Source organism: Empidonax traillii, unplaced genomic scaffold, assembly GCF_003031625.1.
Source record: "Empidonax traillii isolate 1590-97213 ecotype Southwest subspecies unplaced genomic scaffold, ASM303162v1 scaffold257:size1394852, whole genome shotgun sequence".
NCBI lineage: Eukaryota > Metazoa > Chordata > Aves > Passeriformes > Tyrannidae > Empidonax > Empidonax traillii.
The window spans coordinates 930,544-956,554 of NW_020955450.1; the positions used below are offsets into that span (position 1 = coordinate 930,544).

The 26,011-nt window shown below is 38.5% G+C and overlaps 1 protein-coding gene across 2 annotated transcripts in view; it reads left to right on the plus strand.

Annotated features, from left to right (window-relative positions):
* The window catches only part of CPQ (carboxypeptidase Q), a 149,870-nt gene that overhangs the window by 27,834 nt on the left and 96,025 nt on the right, over window positions 1-26,011 (plus strand). For both annotated transcript variants that reach the window (XM_027889272.1, XM_027889273.1), the window contains exon 3: window positions 3,823-4,030. In XM_027889272.1, the coding sequence (XP_027745073.1) occupies window positions 3,823-4,030 (208 nt within the window). The remainder of the gene's footprint in view (window positions 1-3,822; window positions 4,031-26,011) is intronic.

Genomic DNA, 26,011 nt, shown 5'->3' on the forward strand with positions numbered 1-26,011 from the left:
CCTTGAAGTTTTAGTAGAGGTTCATCAGTTTTTAAAATCTGATAATAGGGTGGATTTTCCTTTTTTTCTTACTCTTCGCTGAAACTTATTACTAACACAGACTGATGCATAGCTCTAGATACTAAAATGACATAAATATTCTGTGCATTTAATCTTGGGAAGAATAAGTTACCTTGTGAGGAATCCCCTCTGAACTAATCTACTCCTTGCATCGTTGGTGGCAGGCAAGCAGGTGCTAGGAGGTGACTCTTCAGACAGAATTGTTCATGCCAAGAATCAGACTTCTTACATATGGCAGTGTTACAGACAGCTGATTTACAGGTGCTTTTATATATGTGTGTGTGTGTATATATATACACATATAAATGGATTTTCTGCTTTCTATAGTTAATAAAGAGTAACTGTAATCAGTCTTGAGTTCTTCCTGCCTGTGACAGATTTTAGACTGCTAATGCGTACCATGCCATTTATTTCAACTGGCAATATGACCATCAAAGTTGTGGTATATTCAGGTCTTTAGATAGAAATACACATTTCAGTGTACAGAGAACTTTTTAAAATGTAATTTTGTTGATAATTGATAATTACCGTCATGTTCCCACCATTAGCACCCTTCCTGTACCTTAATTCTCGGAAATAGCAGGGTGCAATTTACTGTTTAATATCAGAAATGAGAGGAAACCCATAGTACTTTTGCATAGATTCTTTTGCTCGCTTGCCCAACCCAACAATATGTATCACACAGTGAGATCAAATAGTCTTCAGCTTTATACAGATCATGTTCGTAATTCTGTCTTCTTTGCGTCATGCCCTTTCCTTAGCTAATTCCCCAAATACTCTGTATTCATCTCTTGAACTGTGTGGGTTATAATCTGTATATCTTGCTTAAGTAAGCAGGCGATTCATCTCCCTCCTTACATGGGTTTTCTGAAGAATTCTGTTCTGTAACACACAGCCAAGCTCTGGATCAGTTAATGATGGGAGTAAGAAAGAGAGAGAACAGCTTTTGACACAGGAAGCAAAGCCATGAGGCACTGAATTGGTAGAAGATATTAGGGCATACTTTTATTAATTTGCTTAAAGGCTCAGTAAGGTGAGACATTTCCCATTTCTAAAGGGAATAACTCATTCTCCTTGAACTAGTAATCTGTTGAGGTTTTTGTTTAATTTCTCCTTTTCCACAAGAGGTCATAGAGTGTGTGTGTGTCCACGTATTTGTTTAGGATAAACATTGCTCTTGTCACTTCAGTAGNAGGAAATCAGGTTGGTCAAACAGGATCTGCCCTTCCTAAACCCATGTTGGCTGGGTCTGATCCCTTGTCCATCCTGTAGCTGCTGTGTGATTGCACACAGGATGATCTGCTCCATAAACAGATATTAGGGCATAGTTTTATTAATTTGCTTAAAGGCTCAGTAAGGTGAGACATTTCCCATTTCTAAAGGGAATAACTCATTCTCCTTGAACTAGTAATCTGTTGAGGTTTTTGTTTAATTTCTCCTTTTCCACAAGAGGTCATAGAGTGTGTGTGTGTCCACGTATTTGTTTAGGATAAACATTGCTCTTGTCACTTCAGTAGAAGAATCTGAAATGGTATAAAATGGGACTAAAATACTGATTGAATTAGTCAGAAGTTACACAAGAGTGAAGTTTTACTTTGTTATGGAAAGCACTGTAGTTGATGCTTTATGTATCCTGTGCTGCCATTAAGTTAAACTTGCGAAGAGAGCCTTTGTTTTGTTTTGTCAAAGGATGCCTTTATTTAGCTTCTTTGGAATCATTCAAAAGTAGAGATACTGAGCTGGAGTTTGCAGCTCTGTGTTCTTTTATGTAGCTTTAATTCCCATCAAGCTCACTGTACAAACTCCTAATGCCTGTCATCTAAGAAGGCCCATAAATATACTTCTCCATGATATTTCCTAGGAAATACAGATAGTTATTAGCTGTCTGTAACTTTCTTTAAAAAGCCCTTAGAGTTGGTTTTTGTTCATGAATGCAGTAAAGGAATGCCCAGAAGATTTACACTCCTCACTTCCCTTGATAGATACTCACTAATACAACGTGTCCCTCCAGTGCCTGCTGCACCATCCAAGTGGAGCACTGGGGAGAGCTAATATGAAATACAGGTTACAGTATCAACCTACTGAGACCGTGACTTTTCTTGTGGAAAATGAAATTTTGCAGATACTTGGCTTTATTTCCCTTGGCAGGGTTTCATACCCAAAATGATCCTGTTGCTGGGATGTTCCTTAGCTGGGCAGCTGAGCCTGCCATCATTGCAAGCAGCTGGGGTCTGTTAGTGTGCTCACCTGCTTGCCAACAGCAACTAGTAAGATTTGAAGGTGGTTCTCTGGTTTGCCTCTCTTAAACGTTGCCAGGTAAAGGTAAGAATCTGAATAGTTAAAATTTGTACACCTCTGACACTAGGTTATTTCTGTAGCTAAAAATCATAGGCTTTTGCTGCAGCAGTAGATGTCTATTGCCCACTTACAGGTGAAGTCTAAAGAAACCAAACTTTTGTGGGGAATGGTTTCTTTAAGGCTTTGAAGTGTAGTTTCATCTTAAAGCCATGAGCCTGGACACACTGGTGCTGAGAGATTACCTTCCTATTTTGCTAACAGTTCTTCTCACATGTTACAGTCTCAAATAAAAGTCTTTGAAATCCTCTAAATAATTCTTATGCAACATACACAAACAAGCAAAAAAAAAAGAAAAAAAGGAAGACTTTTTCAAGGAAAATCAATTTAGTTTTAAAAAAATAGTTTCATTTCTTTGACAAATCTTTGCTAGACATTTGTTATTAGTTTTAGTTTTTACTGATGTATTTTGTGACTTAAAATTTCAGGCATCCATTACTTCTATATTTAGAAGCAAAGAACGAGCCCATGTTGTTAAGCTCTACTTATCTCTGTAACCAATCAACAAAATTGTATTCTAAGCACAGTGGTCATTTCAAGAAATACTTCTCAAATGCTGTGAAATATAGTTCCTCAATTAATGTCTTAAAAAGTTGGATTTTCTAGCTTTGGGGAAAACTACTTAATTATTACATTCTTTGTGTTTTCAAGCAAGATAACAGATCAATGTAAAAATATTCCAACTATTAAAAATTAAGAGCTGGGTGGGATCTAATTTACCACGTGTGAATAGTTCTGCAGAAGTACCTGCCTGTTTTCTGAATCATAACTGGGAAATACAAGTTCCTGGAAAAACTCCCAGAAGGGCATCCAGTAGAACTGCAGTATTCTACTGAATTAAATATGAAGAAATAATAATAACAATGTCAATAATAATGCATACTGCAAAATATGTTGAAACTGAAGAGATTTAATTGATTTAATTTATAGATTAAATAATTTTGTAAGTGTTTCAGTCTAAAAATATGTGTTTGCAGTTGTCTTATGTTAAGCTAAGTTGTTTAGCAACATATCAAAACATTTCCATGAAAAGATTACTATCTTTTTTTTTTAATTAATCCCATAGGCAGCTTTTGCAAATGTTTTTGTACTATGAATGATTACAGTGAGGCATTAAAGCACATTCAGAGAACAAAATTCCCCCTGTGTATCCTTCTTGCCCTTCAAGTCATGTTTTAATACCAACCTGATAGTGGATTTTACAGAACTGTGTAGATTTGATCAGGGTGCTATTACATCTATTTAGTACCAATCCCTGATGAAGTATTTCACATAATCTTTTCCAGTAAAAAATTAAATCTCTGATTTCTTGAGTTCTGCACAGTCCATGCTTTTCTATCTGTTAAAAGTGGCCATAGGAGAGCTATAGGACAGTAACGTTAAAACCACTGTAATACTTTCTTTCAGGAATTACAGCAGAAGTCATAGTGGTAGCCTCTTTTGATGAACTGCATGAAAGAGCTCAGGAGGCCAAGGGGAAGATTGTTGTCTACAATGAACCTTTCATCAGTTACGGTGAAACTGTGCAATACAGAGTACAGGGAGCAGTGGAAGCTGCTAAAGTTGGAGCAGTGGCATCCCTCATTAGATCTGTTGCTTCTTTTTCTATTCACAGGTAAGCATTTTTCTCTTTTCTCCCTGTAATTCACATTTCAACCCTTTAGTTCACGTCTTTTCTGGGCAGGCATTTTTGTTCTCCATGACTTAAACATTGCCAGTTCTGAGTGGGTGTTTGGTTTTAAAACTATTGGCTTCACAATAGTTCTTTTCCCTGGTGTTTTGTCATTCTTGCAGAATGTTTTAATTTTTTTGTTACTGATCCAGATTTTGTATGATATTTGTTTTAAAGAACTTCCGGCATTCTTAAGGCTGTCCTAAATATTCTGACATCAACCAAAACCAAATGTCTTTCCTGGCAATATGTATCAGACTGTCAGTGATCATATGAACTGGTTATTCTGTATGTTTGACTAGAATGTAATGTACAGTTTTCAGTGTCTTGGTCATTTTCCTAGCATGAGGCTGACTTATACTGGATGAAGGAGTAGTCTGCTTTAAACATAATTATTTGAAATACTTTAGCAGTAAGGCTTGTAATTCTCACGCCGCTTTTAAAGTTTTTTACTTGAGAAAAAAAAAAGGTAAATATTTTTAGATGTCTTAGTACGTTAGTTATTTATCAGATATAGCATTATGTTACTGAAACGAAATTTTTTTACTTTTGAGTTGGTAACAAAGTTATTTATTTTGTTGAGGAATTTTTTTCCAACTCTAAAAGCTTACACTTAAAATGCTTATCTGTTGTGAAAAAGACTAGTTGAAGCATAGAGAGGGAATGGAGAACAGTCCATCCATAAAGTAAAAGGCTGACACATGCACACCATCCTTTAACGTAGTATTTTTTAAAATCTTACACAGTTTTGGTGAGCCTGATGCCTGCAGTGATCTTTGTGTAGTAGCCTGCTGGCTGTGATGAGAGTTCTAGTCAGGCAGGCCCAGACAGCAGAGCTGGACTAAGCACTGCAAACTGGACAGACACATCTCCCTGCCCACCTTCCTGTACCTGAGCAGGATTGTAAGGGGCTTTATGTGATGCCAGACTCAAAGCTTGACTGCTTAAACTGTAGAGCTTTGTTAATAAAAGCACTTAATGTAAGACAGCATGGAAGACATGCAGTTTATACAAGAAGTGCTGTATTTTGTAACATCATTCTTTCTTTGGCACATATGTGTTTAGAACAATACAGATAATTTATTCCTCTCTCTAGTTGTCTGGTAACTCTGTACCCACCAACGAGTCATTGGCAGTAGCTAATCTGACCCCAGATGTGAGCCACATCACAACCTGCAATTGTATTCTGTTTAGATAACTCCATGGTTTCTTTATGATCTCTGCTTCTATGTTTCCTTTCTGCAGAAGCCTAGGCTGGTAGGTGGAAAGGGTGGTAACAGCTTTGGGTCTTTCTTGAGGCTGGAACTGGGAAGTGGCTGGGGCAGGCACTTGGAGGCATTCTTGATTACACTGTTTCACAGAGAACGTGACTGGTCACATCTCAGCAATATAAGAAGTGTGCAGACTTCATCATTTGGATGCTTCAGAGAGTCAGAAACCAGTAATGCCAACTAACTATCTTGGAGCACATGCAGAGAACAGCTCTGCTGCCACTGTAGTTTCTTGGTAGCATTTTTATGTGCTTGACCTGGTTTCAGCTGGGGTAGAGTTTGTTTTCTCTTAGTAGCTGGGGCAGTGCTGTGTTTTGGATTTAATATGAGAATAATGTTGATAACAGAGTAATGTTTTGGATGTTACTAAGTAGTGCTTACCCTAAGTCAAGGACTTTCCAGTGTCTCATGCTCTGCCAGTGAGGATCTGCACAAGAAGTTGGGAGGAAGCATAGCCAGAACAGCTGATCCAAACTGGCCAAAGGGGTATTCCATACCACAGGATGTTACATTCAGTGTGAAAACTGGAGAGAATGGGTGGCTGGATGGGGCCAACCACTGCTTGGGAATGGGCTGGGCATTGTTCAGCAGGTGGTGAGCAATTGCACTGTGCATCACTTGTTTTTCTTGGGCTTTATTTGTTTGCTGTTGTTTATCTTGTGTGGTTTTTTTTTTAATTACAATTATAATTTTTATTATAATTTCTTTCAACTATTTACCTGTTCTTACCTCAAACCATGACTTTTTGTACTTCTTTTTCTGAGTCTCCTTCACATCCCACCTGAGGATGTAGTGAGTGAGCAGTTGCATGGTGTTCAGTTTCCAGCTGGGGTTAAACCATGAAAATGCTACATATTCCCCTAAAGAAGCCAACATTACCTGTTTAAAATACTTTCTCAAATATAAAGCACTTGATTTCAGATATTATCCAGACTGTTACTAGTGTATTTCTTGGTGTCAAACAAATGTGATACTCACGATGTATTTTCTAATATTTAGAATTTTCTAACATAGTTCAGAGTAACGAACGGATAGATAGTACAATATGCTTCAAAAACAGTTTTATGAAAAATTTTATGTTTTAAAATACTCTTATTTGGTATCATTACAGAATATTGCAATCTATAATGTGTTGATTTACTGAAAACCAGAAGATGATCTCTCCTGTCTTTAGTTACGGTGCTGTGTAGAAGGGTTCATTTGAGAGTGGCTCTTTGTATGTTTTGTTTGCCAGGGTATCTATGGAAGTCAATTTAAAATGTAATGAAAAATTTAGAGATGAGAAACAGAGGTAGAGACTGAAAGTAGGCCTGTTTATTAGGTCTAGGTATGGGCATTACAGCTATTTCAAAATTAAGTGAAAAGAGAGGAGAAATAGATACCAAATGTATGTTTATTTAGTAGTATTGAATCCGTAATTGAGACTGGGAGCTGAGTGTCATTCCCAAAAGCAAATTCAAATTTAGAGTCTGCCAGGTAGCATTTTTTTCTTAAGTGTACTTTCTGTACTCTCTTCATTTACCTTCACTTAGGGTTTTTTTGGATGTGGAAGTGATTGATTTATCTATTTTTTTCCTATTATACAGAAGGTATTCAGGTCCAGCCCGTCCCTTCTGTTACTTGGTGATGACTAGATCTGTTTGTCTTGTTTTTAACAAACAGGTACTGTTGTAGGCAGGATGGATTTTCTTATCTCCATACCTTCTTCTGTGTTTTCTCTTAATCACCAGCTGTTTGTCTTCCTTGTCTGTCCTACCAGTGTACTGTGCTGGAAAGGACTATGTGCTGGAATGTACTATGTGCTGGATGGACTATGTGCTGGATGTGATGCTTCTTATCAGTCTGTGTCTGGGGCACTGTTTGTTCAAGTTACTTGCCTTTTTGATTGACTGATGGGAAATACTGCATTGCTGCAGGGAGTGATGTGTTAGAAGGGTGAGAGATGAAAGGTAAAACGTGAAAAGTTTCTAAATGTTGTGAAAAGTAAGTCTTTCATTCTTGCAATTTGTATGCTGCAGTTTTGTTGACCGGAGCTTTTACTTCTTTGGCCTGTGTGTTTACATGTTCACCAGTAATATGAATAAAAGACAATGGGATTGTGGAGTTTTCTAAAACATCTTGGAAATGTTTTAAGTATACTCCTTCTCACACTGCACTATCCCACTTTCATCAAGTAAATGAAAGGTGGAATCACAACTTTTCTAAACCGTATCAGCTTTGGATTTTTTTGGGGAGGATTACTTGTTTGAGAGAGTTGGTTGGTTTTTTTTTCTAATATTTCAACCCCTTTTGTACAGTGGACTGCTTATTTTTATTTACTTACTCTATTTGCTTGAACAATGTAAGCCAATTTGTGGTGTGATTTCTAGGTGATCTTGCAATGTGAGTAATATTGATATGTTAAAACTAGGTACTTTCTAGTAGATTAACATCTTAGGCTTATTAGGGCTCATTATTAAAGCTTACTGACAAGACATAATTGATGAAATCACAACATGAATTAAATCACTGTTCTCTTGCTGGTAGCTTGATGGCTGTTCCTTGTTTCAGAGATGGCAAGTGGCTGCCACATTTTCAAGGGCAAAAAGTGTGAAGGGAACCTTTGACCAATGATTATGTGACAGTTTATTTTTCTTTAAGGTGTAGTAGTATAGCTTTGGAGTGAGTGAAGTGCCCTGACGGCTCAGGCATCCCCACTCTGAATGAGGGTAAGAAGGGATGAACTTGACTATACTCTGGAAAACTTGTTGATGTGTTTGTATTAGGGTTCGTGACACTCATTGGTGACAATGAAGGACTTGAAGTACTTGCTGTTGAGTTTCAAGGAGTAGATTAATTTATTTAGGGCAGCATTGCTAAGTGAATAGGAGATAAAATTAGCAACTTCATCCTTCTTGACATGTGAAGGAATGACACTAGTTACGTGGTTGGTATTGCGATGTTACCTGGCAGTTGTGTCTCGTGGCATTGTCTGCCTCTTGTGTTAGAGTGAAATGATTCTCTTGCTGCTTTATAGGTAGCATTTAAGAGTGGGGTTTTTTTACTTAGGAGAAGGTCACTGTAATTAGTATGTAATTTCATCTTGTTCCAGTTCTTGGAAGGGTGGAAGTGACATCTCCCACTAGACCAAGCTGCCCAAAGCCACATCCAACCTGGCCTTGAACACCCCCAGGGATGGGACACACGCAGCTTCTCTGGGCAACCTGTTCCAGTGCCTCACCATGCTCACAGCGAAGGATTTGTTCCTAATATCTAATCTAAACCTGATCTCCTTAATTTTGAAGACAGTTCTATCACTACAGGCCCCTGTAAAAAGTCTCTCTCCATCATTCTTGCAGGCTCCTTTTCCCAGTAATTTCCTGAAGCACTGGCAATTTGGTGGTGAAATATTTAAACATGGATATTAGGAGTTAAGAGTAACAGAACTATTTTTAACGAACCTTCTCAAATAATATGTATTATTGTGATCAGTCAGCAGTATTCATATTATTTGGCCTTCTGTAGAAATCTGAATACTTACTTTTTTTGCTTTAATAGCTTGTCTGTGCTGGGATTAATAATCTTGTAGAAGTTAAAATAATTCATACGTTTACTATTGTGTACAATAAACTGATGAGTGTTCCCAGTTTGTAGTGGATGTTTTTTGCAATAAAAATACTCAATTTACAAGGCATGGTTAAAAATGTGATTGTAATAAGCTAGCCTGTTTCTTTTTGCTTCCTAGCTGTACATTTTTGAAACATTTCATAAAAAAAAAAAAGTTATCCTTCAGCTGTTGAAATGGTCCAGTATTTATCCTGTGGTGAATGTACTTTTATGAATCTGAAACTTTCAGTAAATCCTTCTATTTCTCAAGAACCACAGATTAGATAAAGTCGTAACACTGTGTCTTGTAATAAGAACTCCTTTAAGGGCTCTGGAAAGAAGCAAAACTGAGTGGTTTTTTGAGAACTCAAAGAAAATTCCTGAGTATCCTCAGAGATAAATGCCAAGACCCCAATTCTTTTTTTTTTTTTTTTTTAGTGCTGCAGAACAATCTCTTCAAAATACAAGAAATTCAAAAGGCAACATATTACAAGATCAAAATAGACCAAGTGGTACTTTGACACAGTGTGGAGACTGTTAACAAGGACACATACTTGGTCAAGTTCTTTTCTTTTTGGGCTAAGTTCAGCATCTTGTCTGAAATAAGTATTTTCCTTCACTTTCTCTCCCCTTCTTCTGGCTACTGATGCCCAAGACACAACGTCTGCTTGTGAAGCTCAAATAACTCTAATCAAAAGCTTTGTCTGGGTGAAATATGAATTCGTGAATGCAACAGTGCAACTCAAGATTTGTGGCTGAGGTTGCACAGATAGCCATGTGCGTATGACACAATTAAGTGCAGGCATAGCAGGGCTGTGTTATCATCTCATGGAATGTATGTGAATTTGAAAACAACTGCCTTTCCATTATCCTAATTTCCCCTTTTTGTAACCTCACTTTGTTTATTTTCTTATATATAGTCATGTATGCCTTTTTGTATGTACATTATTTTCCTTTGTATTTCTCACTGCTTTGTAAACAGTTCATTCCCTCCTCAATCTTGCTGGCAGGTATGTGAGTTAGGGTCAGGTGTTAGCACAGTGAGTTCTTACCACATCACCTCTTCCTAATGCTTGGTCTGCTGCCTTTGTTTCCAGACATGAGAATTGCTTGCTAGGGACTTCTTCTTCCTTTCTCTAAAACTCCATGTCTGTGGGAAGTAAGGGCTTATTCACATCAGTAGTCACAGACACATTCAACTTCCTCTGCTCACTCTGCCATGTTTTCAGGATTCTGGGATAGTACAGTAGTTTTAGTAGGATTTCTTTTGCTTTTTTTTTGGTTTTTTGGTTAGTTGGTTTGAGGTTTTGTTTGTTTTGATTTTTTTAATAGCAAAGAGATGCATCTGACCTTTAAAATGGGTGTTCTGTCTTTGTATCCTCCAATTGTGTCATGAACCCTGAAGGCTCCTTCCCCTCCTGTTCTGCTGCTCCTTCCTCTATAAATGCCAGTATACCTAATTTTTTTCTACCATCTTGCATGTCTTTTTTTCTGCTGTCCATAGAGGGGAAAAAGTGCTGTGTCCATATGGGATTGTATTTCAGCTGGTAAGCACTGGCTAGGACTTGTGTGTGAGTATGAGAGCAGTCTGGTGTTAAGTGGGAACTCGACGTGACCTGAGCCCAGCCTACTCATGAGATCAGGTCCCTGAGCATCTCCATTGCTCTGTGTGTGCAGGCTCTAGCAAAACAGACTTATATTCCCTTTCCTGTGTCATAAGCTGGGAGTTGTGCAGGTGAGACAGGTCACTTTGCTCTAGAAAGCCACCCCTGTTGGCCATTAAATGACCTGGACCATCAGCTGTTATTTTCAGCCAAAAAATCTTGACATATATGTAAATTTTTAAAACTTGACCTACATGCTCAAATAATTTCAGGAGCCCTACAGCTAAGCACTTCATTTTTACTACCTCCTTTCACTTTAATTACTTAATAAACACAACAGTTGCTGTGAACAGGCAAGCTTATGGTAGCACAAAATAGTTTTGTCATCGCTATTTTTTCAGTAACAGTGCCACTTGTAGCATGGCACTGGTCATCCATCCAGGTTACTGCTCAACTAAAAAAGAATCAGCTTTCCTCAGGCATTTGAATTTAATTAAGATTGTTTGCTGTCTCTGCCTGCTGAAATGAAAGGAATGAAATTGGTTCATATGTACAAAGTGAAGTAAAAGTTTCTGAATAAATAGATTTTGTAAGTTTTTACTTAATTTCCCTCTTTTCACTCAATATTGTTATACTCCCTTTTATGTTCTGCCTATAGCACCCTGGTGACTACAAGATTTTCTGGGCTGCTGAAGCTGTGCAGCCTCAGTGGCTCAGGGGCCAGCCTGTCTGATGGTCACAGGGTGTGCAGCTGGAGAGGAGCCGACACGTAACATCTCTGGCCGCTTGTAGAGTCTTAGTGTGTGCCAGTGCCCTGGGTGCTTTTGAATTTTGGGCCCCCTCTTCAAGTGCCGTGTCAGTTTAGGAATTTGCGGTTACTCTGGCATTTGGCCTGTTAGCACATGTGGTATGTGAGTTGAACAGTTCTGTTCAGTCTTCTCAATTTTTTTCTTTGCTTCTAATTAAACTAGCCTTGGGCTCTCAGGTCTGCAGGCGTAGGATGTATTTTAGTCTATCTGTAAACCCGCTTCCTTGTTTTTTGGGTAATAAAATAAACTTGTGTCTTGCTCTCTTGGGATTAGGGAAAGTATTTTATTGGTTGTCCAAACCTTTTCCTCTTCTAATTGCAAATCATTTTTACATCTTTAGAAACAAAAATCCTGGTGTTGCAATGGAGTTTTTACATCTGATATAATTATAATTAAAGGGAATATAGTTATAATTAAAGGGAAAACCACTTTAAAAAAGTTTCATCGAAGAGTTAGGTGCCAACAGCTGAGACTTAGCATGTGTTGAGCCTTGCTAGGTGCACTTACTGAGAACATCTTCGGGTTTAGTTTCATCAGAAAGAGACATAACTCTGGTGCTCAGAGACAGCTTGGTGATCAGGCAGCCGAGGGTTTGGGGAGGTTCACTTCAAAAGCCCATTCTTTATTCAAATTAAAAGGCTAATATGGACATACCACATGAGACATTTAAGAAAGTTACGTGACTTGTGTAATAATTTAAACTGTTTATGGTGTAATTTCTGTACTAGTGGCCAGAGATGTGCCCTCTGTGATATAATGATTTGCTTCATCAGTGCAGATTATCAAATTCTTGATTCTCAAATGGCAATTCCAAGAGGGAATGCAGGGACAGAGGCAAAGCTTTCTGTAAGTCAGGAAAGACAAACATATGGATTCTCACTGCATACCACCCAAGTAAGTCTCCTTGATGCTGATGTGTACATTAAATAAAACATTATTATTATTATTATTATTATTATTATTATTATTACTATTATTATTGAAATTTTTTTTATAGAGCTGGCTAAACCAGATTGCCATTTTGTCAAGAAGAAGCACTGAAAAAGATGTGTTTTGAAAGGAGAAAATTACTATGTTAAGTTTCCAGAAATAATGTTTTTCAGAGGATGTGACACATTTTTCTCTGTGTTAAGGTAAACTCTTTCTATATCCCTTGAGTAAAAAAATCAGCTATTTTTACCTTTTTTTTCCACTTCTTGTGATAGTTTTAAGCTGGTACCTGGAATTTTCCCTGGTTGCCTGCAATGCTGTGTTCTTTGGTCCTGGTACATACTGTGATAAGCATTGCCACCACTCCTGCTTCCAGGGAGTTAGCTCTTGTTGGAAGTACTGAAAATAAAGAGTTTGCCTATATTATGTGTGGATCTGATGCCTTAATTTATTTGATCAAGAAACTTTCTTTGCTTTTTACCATCTTTCAGTGAGACAATAAGACCTAGTCTTATTGTCGCCTTGTGTTTTCAAGTGGGTTTTTTCCTTCTCAGCACGTGAGTTTTAAGCGCACAGGGGGAGGGAGTGAATGTGTGTTTTGAAGAGTTATTTCCTTTCAGTGGGAAGAAGAATGCAGTTGTGGTCAAGGTAGTTTAGAACTGATCTCTGAGGGAATTGGAAAACTGATGAACTTGCCTCTCCCCTGCTTGGTATTCTGCATGTTGACTTTTAACACTGCAGAATTTTTATAAAAATAATCTCTGAGTAGGCAGCATCTTCTTCTGCTTTGCACAGGCTTGGGGAATGCACAAGGCATAAAGGCAGCAAGAACTTGGGTGATAATTGAGGAAATGCCACAGTAGTGCTGTAGCACAACTGAAGAAATCAGGAAGCATCACTGATTATTTGTGAACATTTTTCACTTACGGGTTTAGTATAGCAACAAGAGTTGATCATAGGAAGCATCTCGATGAAAGACTGTCCTAAAGCAATACCCTGAGGCGATAGGATACAGCAGTATCGTCTCCTGTTCTACTAAGGGAGCAGAAAACAAGGATGAAACCCTTGTTTGTGGTGTAGAAAGAGGAAATAAGAGCAGATGATGTTTTATAAGTCTCTGGGGAGCTTGTGGAAAGATTCTAGTTATATTTTATACCATTGTGCATGTTGTCTTGCTGCCCTTAGAGGTATGAATTGGTGGTGTGCTGTGGGATTTATTTTCTTACCCTGCACTTAGAGGCTTTCCCTCCAGGATGTCTGTATATGTTGTTGACTGACAATTAGTTAATTTTTACTTTGCTTCCTATGTTCCCTTAAGGCCAGCATGCCAGACTGAATTCTTCAGTGCAGTCTTTGTGCTCACTTTTGGGCAAATCCTATCTGTCAGCAAGAGAACTTAGATGTTGTTGGAAGAAATGGAGCCTGTGTTTTAGGAGATGATCATATCGTACAGTGGGTTCTTGCTATTTGCACAGTGATTAAGGAGTCAGATTTCAGGTAACGTCATAATAGTGAGAAATCTGTAGATGATGTTTCTTCAGTCCCAATCTCTCTTTGGCTTTTGCCAAACTTTTTGCCTCTTTTTGCTTTGAACTGCTTAATTCTGTGTTTTGCTTGGTTTTTTGGATTTTTTTTTTTTTATAGTAGACAGGGCTTGATGTGATATCTGAAGCCTCTGGGTAATTTCATGCACCTGGCATACTTGTTTTCTCATGAAGTCAGTAAAGTGCTGATGAGACTAACAAGTGCTTTCTTTATCTCCTCCTAGTTTTGACTTCTCCTGTTCAGGAATGCATTCATGAATTGTAAAGAGTTTCATCCACTTAGTGTATAGTAATGTAAGCAGTGTCCTGTAACTCTGGTAGAGACAGGCTAGTAAAATCCTTGTTGATAGACTCTGTTATCCAGAAAGGTGCTGTAAGGATAAGGGCTTTATTGAAATCTTAGCTTCCTCACCAATAGCTTTTCAAGGGTTTATCAGTGTAGTATTCAAAAGTTTTTTTCTTCTCTTCTGGCCTAGCCACTCCCCTACCATTACTGAGTCATCGATTTTGTTGGTGGCTAGATAGCCGCCCGTGGTTAACTCTGATCTTGTTTGGGTGCCATGAGCACCCACTGATTAGGTTTGCTGATAGTCTGGAGTTAGTAAGATTTAAAGGAGCAGTTTTAGTCCGCCTTTGCATTACAGTTCATGTATATAAAGATGTTGAGTGTATAAAACAGCCAAGTCTTGGGTTTCTCGTACTGATCTTTAAGGAGTTACAGCTGTGCTTGCTCTTGGTTGAGCGCTGGGAACTTCAGCAGTTTTCTGTGATTTCCTGTTTCTCCCTAATCAGCTTCAGCTTTCTTCTGTGCTGCCAACCCCTTCTGAGTCTGTATGAGTTGCTGTGCCTATGAAAGCCCTGTTAGCAAGTTCAGAACCCTCTGACATGATTGTAATGTCTTGATCCATCACTTGCAGGTTTCTTGATTGCACTGACAACTGTCTCACTAGTATGTGGTGACCATAATTGTAGAGGATTGAAGGAAAACCTAACAACAAAAAACTAGTGATTACAGAGAGGGATCTGAGTAATACAGGGCCAGTGAATTATTTTCAAAAGGTGTATATTTATTTTCAGCTGCTGATAAGATCTGAGAAGTATGTGGACTACTATTTTGTTTCTCTGTAATTCTCCATATTTTTTCTGTATAAGTGCAGCACTTAGGACTTTATCTGGAGTGTTCATTTCCAGAGTACATGAGCATGTGGCTATGGGCAACTTAATGGAAAACATTTAATACTACCAGAATCGTCGTGCCAGGATGGTACAGAATTGGTGTTTGGGGTGTCCTAGCCTAACATTCTTCTTTCTCATTAAAAAAAAACCAAACCAGTAAACTCCATTCATTTCAAGTTACACTCAATAAGCAACTAACTTTTTTTTTTTTATTTTGGTCCAGGCAATGCTGAAACAGCTTGTACAAGATGTTACAGATTATATAGATTATGTACAAGATTATATAGATTCAGCTGCATATCAAATTTTATTATTTTCATGTCTTACAATTGGTTTTCCGGTTTGTGTTTCCCACTGAATATTGTTTCTACTTCCTGTATTGCTCAAGATACTTATTCTATCTATTTGGTATTGTTCTTAATGGATGACATTACTAAAATTCATCTACAGATTACAGAACCATTTCAGCTTGAATATATCAAAGTTTTATTTATGACATGTGTTGTATCTGGTCTAAAACATCTGAAGTATTCTTTTCAAGGTTCACTACTCATTTCCAAAAGTGACCACAGGTTTATGCAGGGACTCTGGCTGGATTTGAGTGTTTCAGAATCTATCTCATGTATACAACAAAATGTTTTATTTTGATATGTAACTTTTTACTTATGTCACACAAAACAAACAGGTAACCAAATATAGATGCAATTTTAAAATATATTTAATGTGCTGCTTAACCATTAATACCCACAATCTCTCTGGTTAACTCCTGATGCATGCAGAGGATTTGGAAATGCCAGTATCTCATTTTGTTTTGCCTTATTTGCTTAAACATGTGATTAAATTTGTATTCTTTACTCCGTCATACTATGATTTCTCTTTATAAGAATGCCTGCACTGTTTTTTAGGGGGTAGGGGGCCTCTCGTTTCTGCTATTTCTTCCACTTCCCACAGTCTTGCTTGTGGTTTGCCCATATGGTAGGGTATTTCTGTGTTATTTCATTAAATGTTGTGTTCACATAGGATGGCCTCACCCTGCTGTGTTAGCTCTACTGTGATATATGTCAGACATTTAAGTATGATTAGCTAGACCTGTTTGTATGATGAAACCCCTTATTTATGGCACACAAATTTTTAGGAAGTCAGAACCAATTATTCTACAGTTTTTTATAGTTGTTTTCTAGATGTAGACTGATGTTGATGGCCAACAGTAATAATGGCTCTTCTCTGTAGAAGCAGTCTTGTGCCTTGCAAATGAAACCATTTCAATTACTTAAATCCTTTTCTCCAGATTTCTTTTTCCCTTCAAATCCAATCAGTCACCTGTGCATCTCTTATTGTGTCCATCTTGTTGCATCAAATACTAATTCTTTGGTCTTGCCTGCAGGCTAGGGCTAAATGGTGAAAATCCTTCTCCTTCGGGTTTATTAAATGAGGGGTGCCAGCTCCTGTCTCTGCTCTGCCAGTGATGCCAGCTTTGATTACTTGCCTGTTGTCCTCTCCTTCAGGCATCTTACACTTTCTCTCATTTTGTTTCTATATTTAGGTGGATGGACAAACCTTAATCTGTAACTTTGTTCTCTTCCAACATTCCTTTTTAAATCTGGCCTTTGATACTTATAGATTGTTCCCATTAGCTGGGTAGGTGACTAGTGTCTGTGACTTCTGCTAAACTGTTTCACCTTACCTTGATTTCCTGGTCACTGTTCACAGTACTTCTACCTTGGCTGTCTCCTGTGAATACTGCAAATACTCTGGGAAACAGAGATGGGTTGTCTTTTATGTGCTTCTTTTCATTATTACTATTATTAAGCAGGATTAAGCTTTGACTGCAATTTATGGCTTTTTATTCTATTGTGATTGCAAAGGAAGAACATTTATTCTTATAAGAATAAGAAACAGAATATAACCATGTTATTTCTGACTTATTTTTATTTCTTCACATGAGTTTGCTGGTAGCTGTGAAGCACACAAAAAGTGCCACAACAAAAGATATTAAAACTATGTTCTGTTTAGCTCTGGAAAATCCAGATTGATTCTAGACATTTGTGCACCAGACAACAAAAGATACTTTTGTCAGACAAGGGAGAATAATCATATGAATCAACTAAAACCAGGGATTCTGGAGTTCCATTCTTCCCTCAGCCTTGTGTCCCTGTGGGATCTTGAGTAGCTCACAGTAATAACTCTCTCTGTTTGCAAGTAGTGGTAATATTTTTTGAATATTAATTTGGAATAACATTTGTACATTGTTTACTGTAAAGAAGACAGCATTAAAAGTCAACTCTTCTAACCTGTGATTAAGTAGTCAATAGTAGATTCTGCAAAAATTTGCCTGTGCCAAAAACAGTTGACAGTTGTATTATTATATAACAGTGGGAGACTACTGCTGGTAAATAATCCATTATATAAACAAAGGGTTCTTTTAGGAAATAAAATGTAGTGTGTTTGATTGTTAACTTCATCTAGATTGCGATTTCAGGTTGGCCTAACTGGGATCTCTGGAAAATCTCTGTCAGGAGGTGAATGACAGAGAATATAGTTCATTATCTTGGAATATTGTTCTTTCAAATGTAAATGTTTAGAAATAATTAGTTGACTGTAGCTCAAAGGATCTGGATTTTGAGTTCAATTCAGTAATAACTCACCATGAGACAGTTGAAGCCACTGGAAAGAGCATGAAGGAGATGGAATTTCATAAAGGTACAAGGCTTTTTCTTAGTAACAGCTCTTTATCATCATGAACAACATGAACTTTAGAAATCAGGTCCCAAGATTCAAATGTGATTTTTGCCAAAAGTCTGAGGCTTAGAAAGAGTGAATTCATGGGTGGGATGTAAGGAGGTTTGAGCTGTTCTTCTGCAATCTGTGTATTGGATCATAGAATCAGAGAATCAGCGGGGTTGGAAAAGACCACCGAGATCATCAAGTGCAACTCTTGATGACGAATGCTGAATGGATGGAGACGGGGATCCCCGGAACAGGAGGCTTCCTTTTACCCCCTAGTCCGAGGGGGAGAGGTGCTCCCTCCCCCCTTCACCCCCTAGCGCCTCATGCCCCCTGCAGAGAGGACGTGGGGCTGTCAGCCAGGCAGGAGGGAATGCAGGCAGAGAGGGCTTTTATTGATCTGACAACAGCTTAAAGACTTTTCGGAGGGATCGCAACGTGACCAGGACGTCTTACAAGCAACCAATGGTGACAAAGGGTTAACAACCAATAAGTGAGTTTCTAGTTATCTCTCAGACATTCCACAGGTACATTGAGGTATTTTGGGAAGAAGAAAGGTTACACAAAGGGATACAATCACCATCTTGGAAACGTGGTCACTTTAAGCAATCATTACAAGTTTGACATACTTCTATATACTTCAAACATACTGCAACATCTTGATCCAACACTGCTGTGGTTACTAGACTATGGCACTCAGTGCCACATCCAGTCTCATCTTAAAAACCTCCAGGGACAGAGAATTCACCACTTCCCTGGGCAGCCCATTCCAATGCCTGATTACCCTCTCTGTAAAGAATTACTTCTTAATATCCAACCTAAACCTCCCCTGACAGAGCTTAAGCCCGTGCCCTCTTGTCTTGCTGAGAGCTGCTTGGGAGAAGAGACCAACTCCCACCTGGCTACAACCTCCTCTCAGGTAGTTGTAGAGAGTCATGAGGTCTCCCCTGAGCCTCCTCTTCTCCAGACTAAACAACCCCAGCTCCCTCAGCCTCTCCTCATAGGACTTGTGCTCCTGTCCCTTCACCAGCCTCGTTGCTCTTCTCTGGACCTGCTCCAGCACCTCAATGTCCTGCCTGAACTGAGGGGCCCAGAACTGGACACAGCACTAGAGGTGTGGCCTTACCAGTGCTGAGTACAGGGGAAGAATCACTTCCCTGGACCTGTTGCTTGCACCTCTTCAGGAAGTAGACTGTGATCCTTCTTTGATGTGGGTCTGTGTCTCCCTCTGAGTATCTCTATCTGCAGCCTCTGAAGGAGGAAACAACAATTTTCAGGGCTGCCAGTTTGAGGCTCTGAGAAGGCTGCAGTTGCTGCTGGGAGACGTAGGGGCACCAGAAATTATGTGAAGGGACCAAGCAACTTGAGTACATGCTCTGTATCTCCAGAAAGGGCATTAGAGGGATCTATATTTGTGCTCAAGGCCAAAGAGCTTGAGAAGGGATTCAGCACTATCCAGATGCAGGCAGAATCCTGGGCAGCTGGGTTTATCTGAGACACCATCTAAGGCTGTAACTCCACAAAACTATGTGGATTTTTTCCCCTCTTCCTTTATTTAGTTTATAATGCTGACAATCTAGGAAAACAGGAATGATGTGCTGCAGCGTCAGAGAGAATGCTAACATTTCAGCCTTGCCAGAAATGCAATGTGAATGGGCAGACCCATAAGAAAACTTTAGCAGAACTACTTGGAATAGTAAGTGCAGCTGCAACTTACGTTTTTAGAAGTGTAACTGGTTTTCAGTTCCTAAAATTAGGTTTCAGTCATGTAAATCTCTGTATGGTACTTCTCAGTGACAATCAGTGATGGATTCCTTTAACCCTTTCCTGTATAGAGTGGTGCTTTTTTGTTCTGTGGATATTTCCATGTTACTTAGTGGAGTGGCTTAAGAATTAGTGAAAAGTTACCAGAATCCAGGCAATTAGGAGAAGATGACAAGGAATTGGAGAACACCATTGTGAGCCATCGGACTTCTGGGTGATGCTTGTCTGTAGAAGTTTCCTGAGAAAGGAAAGTAGAATTTCATTCATTTCTCTAGATTTTCCCTCTTAAAGTGTTTGAAGTTTTTAGTTTAGTTTGTTTTTAGTCCAGTTATGTTTGTGGCAGAAAATCCAACTACAAATACACTGTTTTTCTACCTCTGCCTGAGTTTTCTGGGGGGTCACTAGAAGGGTTAACAGGGAGATATTAGAAGAGTTAACAAGGAGCAGAGCTTGTGAGCTCAACAGTCTGACTGTCAGGGTTTCAGAAGGATGCTCCTAATCAGGTCTGTTTCCCCCAAATGGTTGGCAAATCATGAACTTCCTGGGAAGAAGGTGTTTTATCAGCATTTTTCCAGCACAGCTGCTCAACAGTTTCATAGCTCTGGCAGCAAGAAGCATTACTGTGTGATTTGCAGTGTATCCTGGGTCACATCAGGCATCAACTGTTCACTGCAGGTGAACAGTTCAGTGGTTAAAGTCAGGGATCAAGCATTGTCCTGTTAAACCAGGAGTTTATTAATACTGGTATTAATCAGTGTATATCACAAGATTCACCTTCAGGTCAGTAGAACTTTATCTTCATATAGATAAAACCATTAAAAGCCTACTTTGAGGCCTGGGTGTAAAAAGGCTTTGCAAGCTGCAGGTGATCTTTGGGCTGCACAGTTGCTTTAAACTATGCAATAAATAGTTATGAACTGCACACATTCAGAGTTCTGTAGAATTCAGCATCTGTTTATAGACAAGCTATATTTGAAATAAGTACAATTTCCAGTGAAAAAGTAACTCCATTATGTTTACACAGAAGTGTAGTATACAGTATTTTACAGGAAGAAATTTTAGTTTGACAGCTGCAAGGTGATTTAGTCCGTGTATATTAGCTTGTAGGACACAATTCTGCTTTTAAAAATTGTATGATGCCTTTCTTTCTAAGTAGGTATAGTTTTTTAACAGATTTTCTATTTATATTATTTATTAAGTTATATACATGGTCTCAGTGTTAACGTCTATCATTCACAATCAGTAAGATAATTTCCCTGCACAATGTTCTTCGGGGGTTGTGGGGGGGGGAATAATTCCTAGCTAGCATTTGAATACTGGGGAGAAAATTCCCACTTTTTATTCTGTTACTGTCTTGCAGTGTTGCACTAAGTGTATTGAGCCCTAAGGCTGTGGGGGGTGCAGCAGTCCATGGATGCAGGTGACTCACTGCAGGCCTCTCCTCATGGAGGCTGCCTGAGCAGATGAGTGAGACCCTGGACAGATGGGTGAGGAGGAAGGGCGGAAGCCCATGGTCACCCCGACAGTCCTCATCTCCTGGAGCTACCAGAGGTGAGCTCAGAGAGTTCTGGCATTCTCATGGCTGTCACTTTTCAGGTAGTCTGGAATCTCATTGTGTCCCTAAATCCATGTCACCTCAACCACCACAATTCATTAGATCTGACTGGCTGTGTGCTTGTGTCTCTTGGTTAAAGTCCAAAATCACTTGTGCCTTTTGATCTGTGTACAGACTACAAAAGTCATTATCATTATTGTACGCTCCAGCAAAAGCCTCCAGCCTGCTACCTTTTTTCCAACAGCATTTTCCTGAGCAACATGGATTGACAGATGAAAATGAGTGAAAACTGTATTCTTTCAGACAGTCCCTTTTCCAGCACAGACTCCTAGGCACTATTTGATATTAAAGAAATCTGTAAAATTTAAGAGTGGTGTTGAAAATAACCTTTTCCCTCCCTTTCAGCAAATGATGGAAGAATCAGATCCAAGATTAAATCGGAAGAGCACAAACGGTCAAACATTAAGCAAAATAATATGACTATATAGTGTGCACTGAAGATCACAACAAACTTGATATCAAAACCAAAACACTGAGAAAGTGTTGCATTTTGTCAGCAATTTCTCTTTTCCTTTCGAGGAAGGAAAATTACTTGAATTCTCAAGGCTCAACTACTTTCTCAGAAAACCCCAACGTTAATTTCCTCATGAAAACTGCTCTATACCGGGTGTCCTTCCTGCATGCTCCCAAAGAAACCTGTAGCACAAGAGGATTCCCAGAACTTAATCAATCATTCTCTCAACCATGGTTTGCACTGGAAAGATTTTTTTTTTTTTCCAGCCCGACACTCTTTGTTTCCCAGTCACTACACTAATTGCCAGGAAAGGAGCTGTTCAGAGGAAAGGCATACCTATTGGGACATTTTTTTTATTTCATCTGATGTAGATTATGAGGCTTTTGGGACAATCTGCCACAGTCAACAATCAACAAATACACCTGGGGAAAGAACACTCACACTTGGCATGACATTTTGCTGTGGTCAATGTTTAGTCCTAGTTTACAGGAGTTGTAATACTATAATAAGCTTTAAAAATGTATTCTGTTCCTAAAAAGAACTTTTCTTTTTACAGTGGATGTCAAAATCAAGAATGAAAAATTCCAGGTATATCTGTAACTTTGGAGTGACAGACAAGACTTGCCTAAATTTTGAAAATAAAAACATACTGTTTATTGGAGAATGAGTTTATCAAATAAGTGTAATATACTATTAGAGAGTTTTCTTATCACTTAGGCATTTACATTGCATTTTACATGCACAGGTGTCACTTTATAATGTGTGAACTAGATAACAGGCAAATACAATGATCAGGTGATGTTAAAACAGTCCCTTTCATGTGTCACTACTAAAATCTCTCCGTTGAGGGGAAAAATAAGTGGTGGCCCCATCTCTATTATTTTTACTAACATATTTTTTATTCTCTTTTTTACTTCAATGGCAAACGTACTGGATTGGTTAATAGAACATCAAGAAGGTGTTTAATATTCTATAGAAATTAGATCTGTGGGAGTGAAAGAAGCATTTATGTAGTGAAAATGTTTTAGAGTTTCAGTTTTCTTGAGAGAAAACATAGGGGCTCATCCAGATAGATGTCTTGCAGTGGCTTTTGGTTTGCTCACGGCTTGAGATTGAATCCAGTCAGGCCCTTCACTCTTTCTTCTCATATCCAGTTGGGTTTTAAAGCCTTCTCCCACCCCAACCTCTCCCCCGCCCTCTTCTGTTGAGGTTAGTGGAAGTGTTGCTACAGATTTTCAGTGGAAACAGTGCTGTACTCAGAGACTAATACAGGATGATTAGAATTTGCTATTTCCTCTCCTCTGTTTCACTTCTGTGATTTAATTCTATGCTATCTAAGGTGATAATAACTATTTTATTCTACTGTGGTTTTTTACTTTTAAAAACTCTCCCCTTTTATCCATTCATGTAGTTGCCTTTGGTACTAAGATACTGTTCTGTGTCCTGCTGTCTTCAGAGACTGTGCTTCCCCTCTGTCACTCCCATTCATATCTTACATTTTTTTTTCTAGACTGTCTTTGTGTTTCCTGTTGGTGCTCAAGTCTTACTTTTTACACTTTGAAAATGTATCTCCATGAGGCTTTGTTTGCATCACCCCAACCTATTGAAGGGAAAATGTATTCCTAAATGCATTTAAGATAAGTTTTGTAGTTCAGTTTTTTAAGGAGGACAGTGTCCAAAGAGCTTACTGCTCTGTGTGGTGTGTGGCATGGAGAAGGAAGGAAAGAAGAAAAGTACCATCCATGGAAAAGGACACCCTCTTCTGTGAGTTTGAGACTTCCTCCTGCCTCCTTGCAGACCTTGCTTCCCTTTACCTCTGTGGTCAGCTGATTAAAAGGGAGAAGTTTTTTTACTGGTGGTAAGACCAGTGTCCTCCATCCCTACCCTTTTCCTTCAGCTCACCGGCTGTTGACTGCATGTTACTCTTTACCATGACCATGTTTTGAAAGGAGGAGGAACCTCTCTGTATTGGCCCATGATATGTTATATTCAGTGTCAGAGGAGACTCACATTTCTGGTGACTTGATTTGTATGCCTCTATGTGAGAGAGCTTGACCTTCTCTGCTACTTCCTGTCTGCAATGGACCAGAGACTTGGAAGCACTGATATGGTGATTGATCCTGCCTTGAAAACTCTGATGGCTCTTCACACCTTTTTGTGCCTGATAAATTTAATTTAAGAATTGATTATCAATAATAAAAAACATCATTAAATAGAGGAGGTATGAAGGCCAGGTTGGTATTCTAGACAGCTAGCTGATACTTAGTTTGCTTTTGTATTGCTAGCCCTGTGATGCCTCTTTGTCTGATTTACTGCTTTCCAAATAAGGAGAATAGAGGGTTTTGCTGTTTTGATTTTTGATTGTTTGTTTGTTTGTTTGTATTTATTTATATCCTTCGTGTAGGTATAAAGTAAAACATCTGGTTTTTTTAAGTTTTTTTATTAAGTTTCTCTTGTGTGCTCACTAGTCTCTGGTGACAGAGGTGTGTAAAAGATTTAAATAAGACTCTGGCTCAAGTCTGGGAAGCCAGTTGAACAAAAAAATAAAAAAAGCCCATGAAGTGAGAAGCCTTGCAGCTGCTGGCAATTAGGATTGTCTTTGGTGTTCCCTTCAGGAGCCCTCTGCTAACATACCTAGGGTAGCATGCAGCAGGCAGCTGCATTCTCTCAAGGCAGGGATGTAAATACAGGAGGACAGAGCTTGGCGGTTCATACCGGGCAGAAGGAGGCCAAACAGGTGTATGAATTAAATAGTTCCCTCAAGATGTTGTCAGCTGCTAGAGAGTCATCCTCCAGTCTGTAAGATCCAACAAGTTTCTTTTTCAGTTGGAAAGCAGATGATGCAAGTTTCCATTTCCTATAGACCTTTGGAAAGCTGTGTGCGGACTTTTCTACTTTCCCAGCATTTGGATAGTCCTGGGAATTGATTGCACTTTCTAAATTTGATCATTTTACCATTCACAGTTGTTTTCTGCTTCTTGTTTGAAAACTCGTATCTAATTCATGCTCTTTTTAAAAAATTCTACACTTAGCATAGAATTCCCCTGGTGCTTGTGGCACTGAATGTGATAATGGAATACAAACATATACGTGTAAGTTGCATTCTGTAACCTAGGACATATGTAATTACAACAAAGCTGTTATGCTTGCTTGGTAAAGCCTAATTTTAATGAGTGCCTAGAACTGATTAAATGCAGTACTTTCTGAATGTTAATTTAAATGGAGTCCATGTGGTAACAGAGTAATGTTGTGCACTTTTTCAAAGGGAATTTTCCTTGGTAATGCTGGTAGTTTCTGGAGCCTCTCTTACAGTTCACTGTATTTGCACAGATGCTACATCAATCAAAGATAGGTACAAAGTAATCTGGAAGATGGCTTGATTCCAACTACTCTAACTTTGGTAGCAGACTGTTGTATTATTAATTCCATATTTGTATTGTATTTTTACTCCTTAGTTTCTTGAAATTTTCTGTGCACATTCCTATTTGGTTTTCAATTTAACAGTCTTGTTATCGTTCCAACTTACTGTAAACCAGCAAATCAATCCTAAAAAGACAATATAAGAAGCAAACAAAGCAAGAGAATCTTGGGACAAATGATGACAGAAATGCAAAATTAGGCTGAATTTATTTCTTTTATATTTTGCCAAGTGGCTGTAAATAGGGAATAGTCTTGATTTCATTTGTATAGACCTAATACTTCTGAGAAGATTAACAATACTTTTGACATTTGACTAATTGCAATTACAGTTTGGCTTCTTTATACAGATAGTTGTGAGAATCTTGAAAGAACATACACAGTTTGAGTGCACACAAGGACAAGTTTTATTTTGTGAGGACTTTATGATGCTTGAAAAAGGGATTTACTTGACTAGAATTCAGGCCTTGCCGTGCTGCTCTTGATGCAGAGAAAGTTACCAGAGTGAGGCACTCATGAATACCATACACTCCATAGCTGAGCATGAAAGCAAAATGTATCATTTCCCTTCTGCTTTGCTCCAGTATGTTTTTTCACTCACTTTAAAAGTGTGAATCTTTGTATATGGGAGGACTTTTTGTGATATGTAGAATATGCAAGTGAAAAAACAAAAGCAAAGTATGAGGAGGATGTGAGCCTATTACCGAGAGTTAAGGCTGTGATCTTGCTATGAGTATAGCTAGTGATTAATATAGTCGTGGTTTTATTCAGAAATGTAATTTATTATTTAAGTCAATTATAACAAACTAGCTGATCTGATATGAACTCTTAGTTTAAATGTGGTTTGTATGGTGAATATTGCATGGGTCCTGTAGAAAATAGGTGGTCACATGCGTAATTAGAGTCTTGCAATGTGTTTTGTTTGACTGAGTAAACTAAAGACACTTAGACAACACTCATTTTTTATTTCCCAACCTTAGACTGCTTTTTGAGGTTAATGTGGAGAATGGTGCATTGGGGGTGTGTGTATA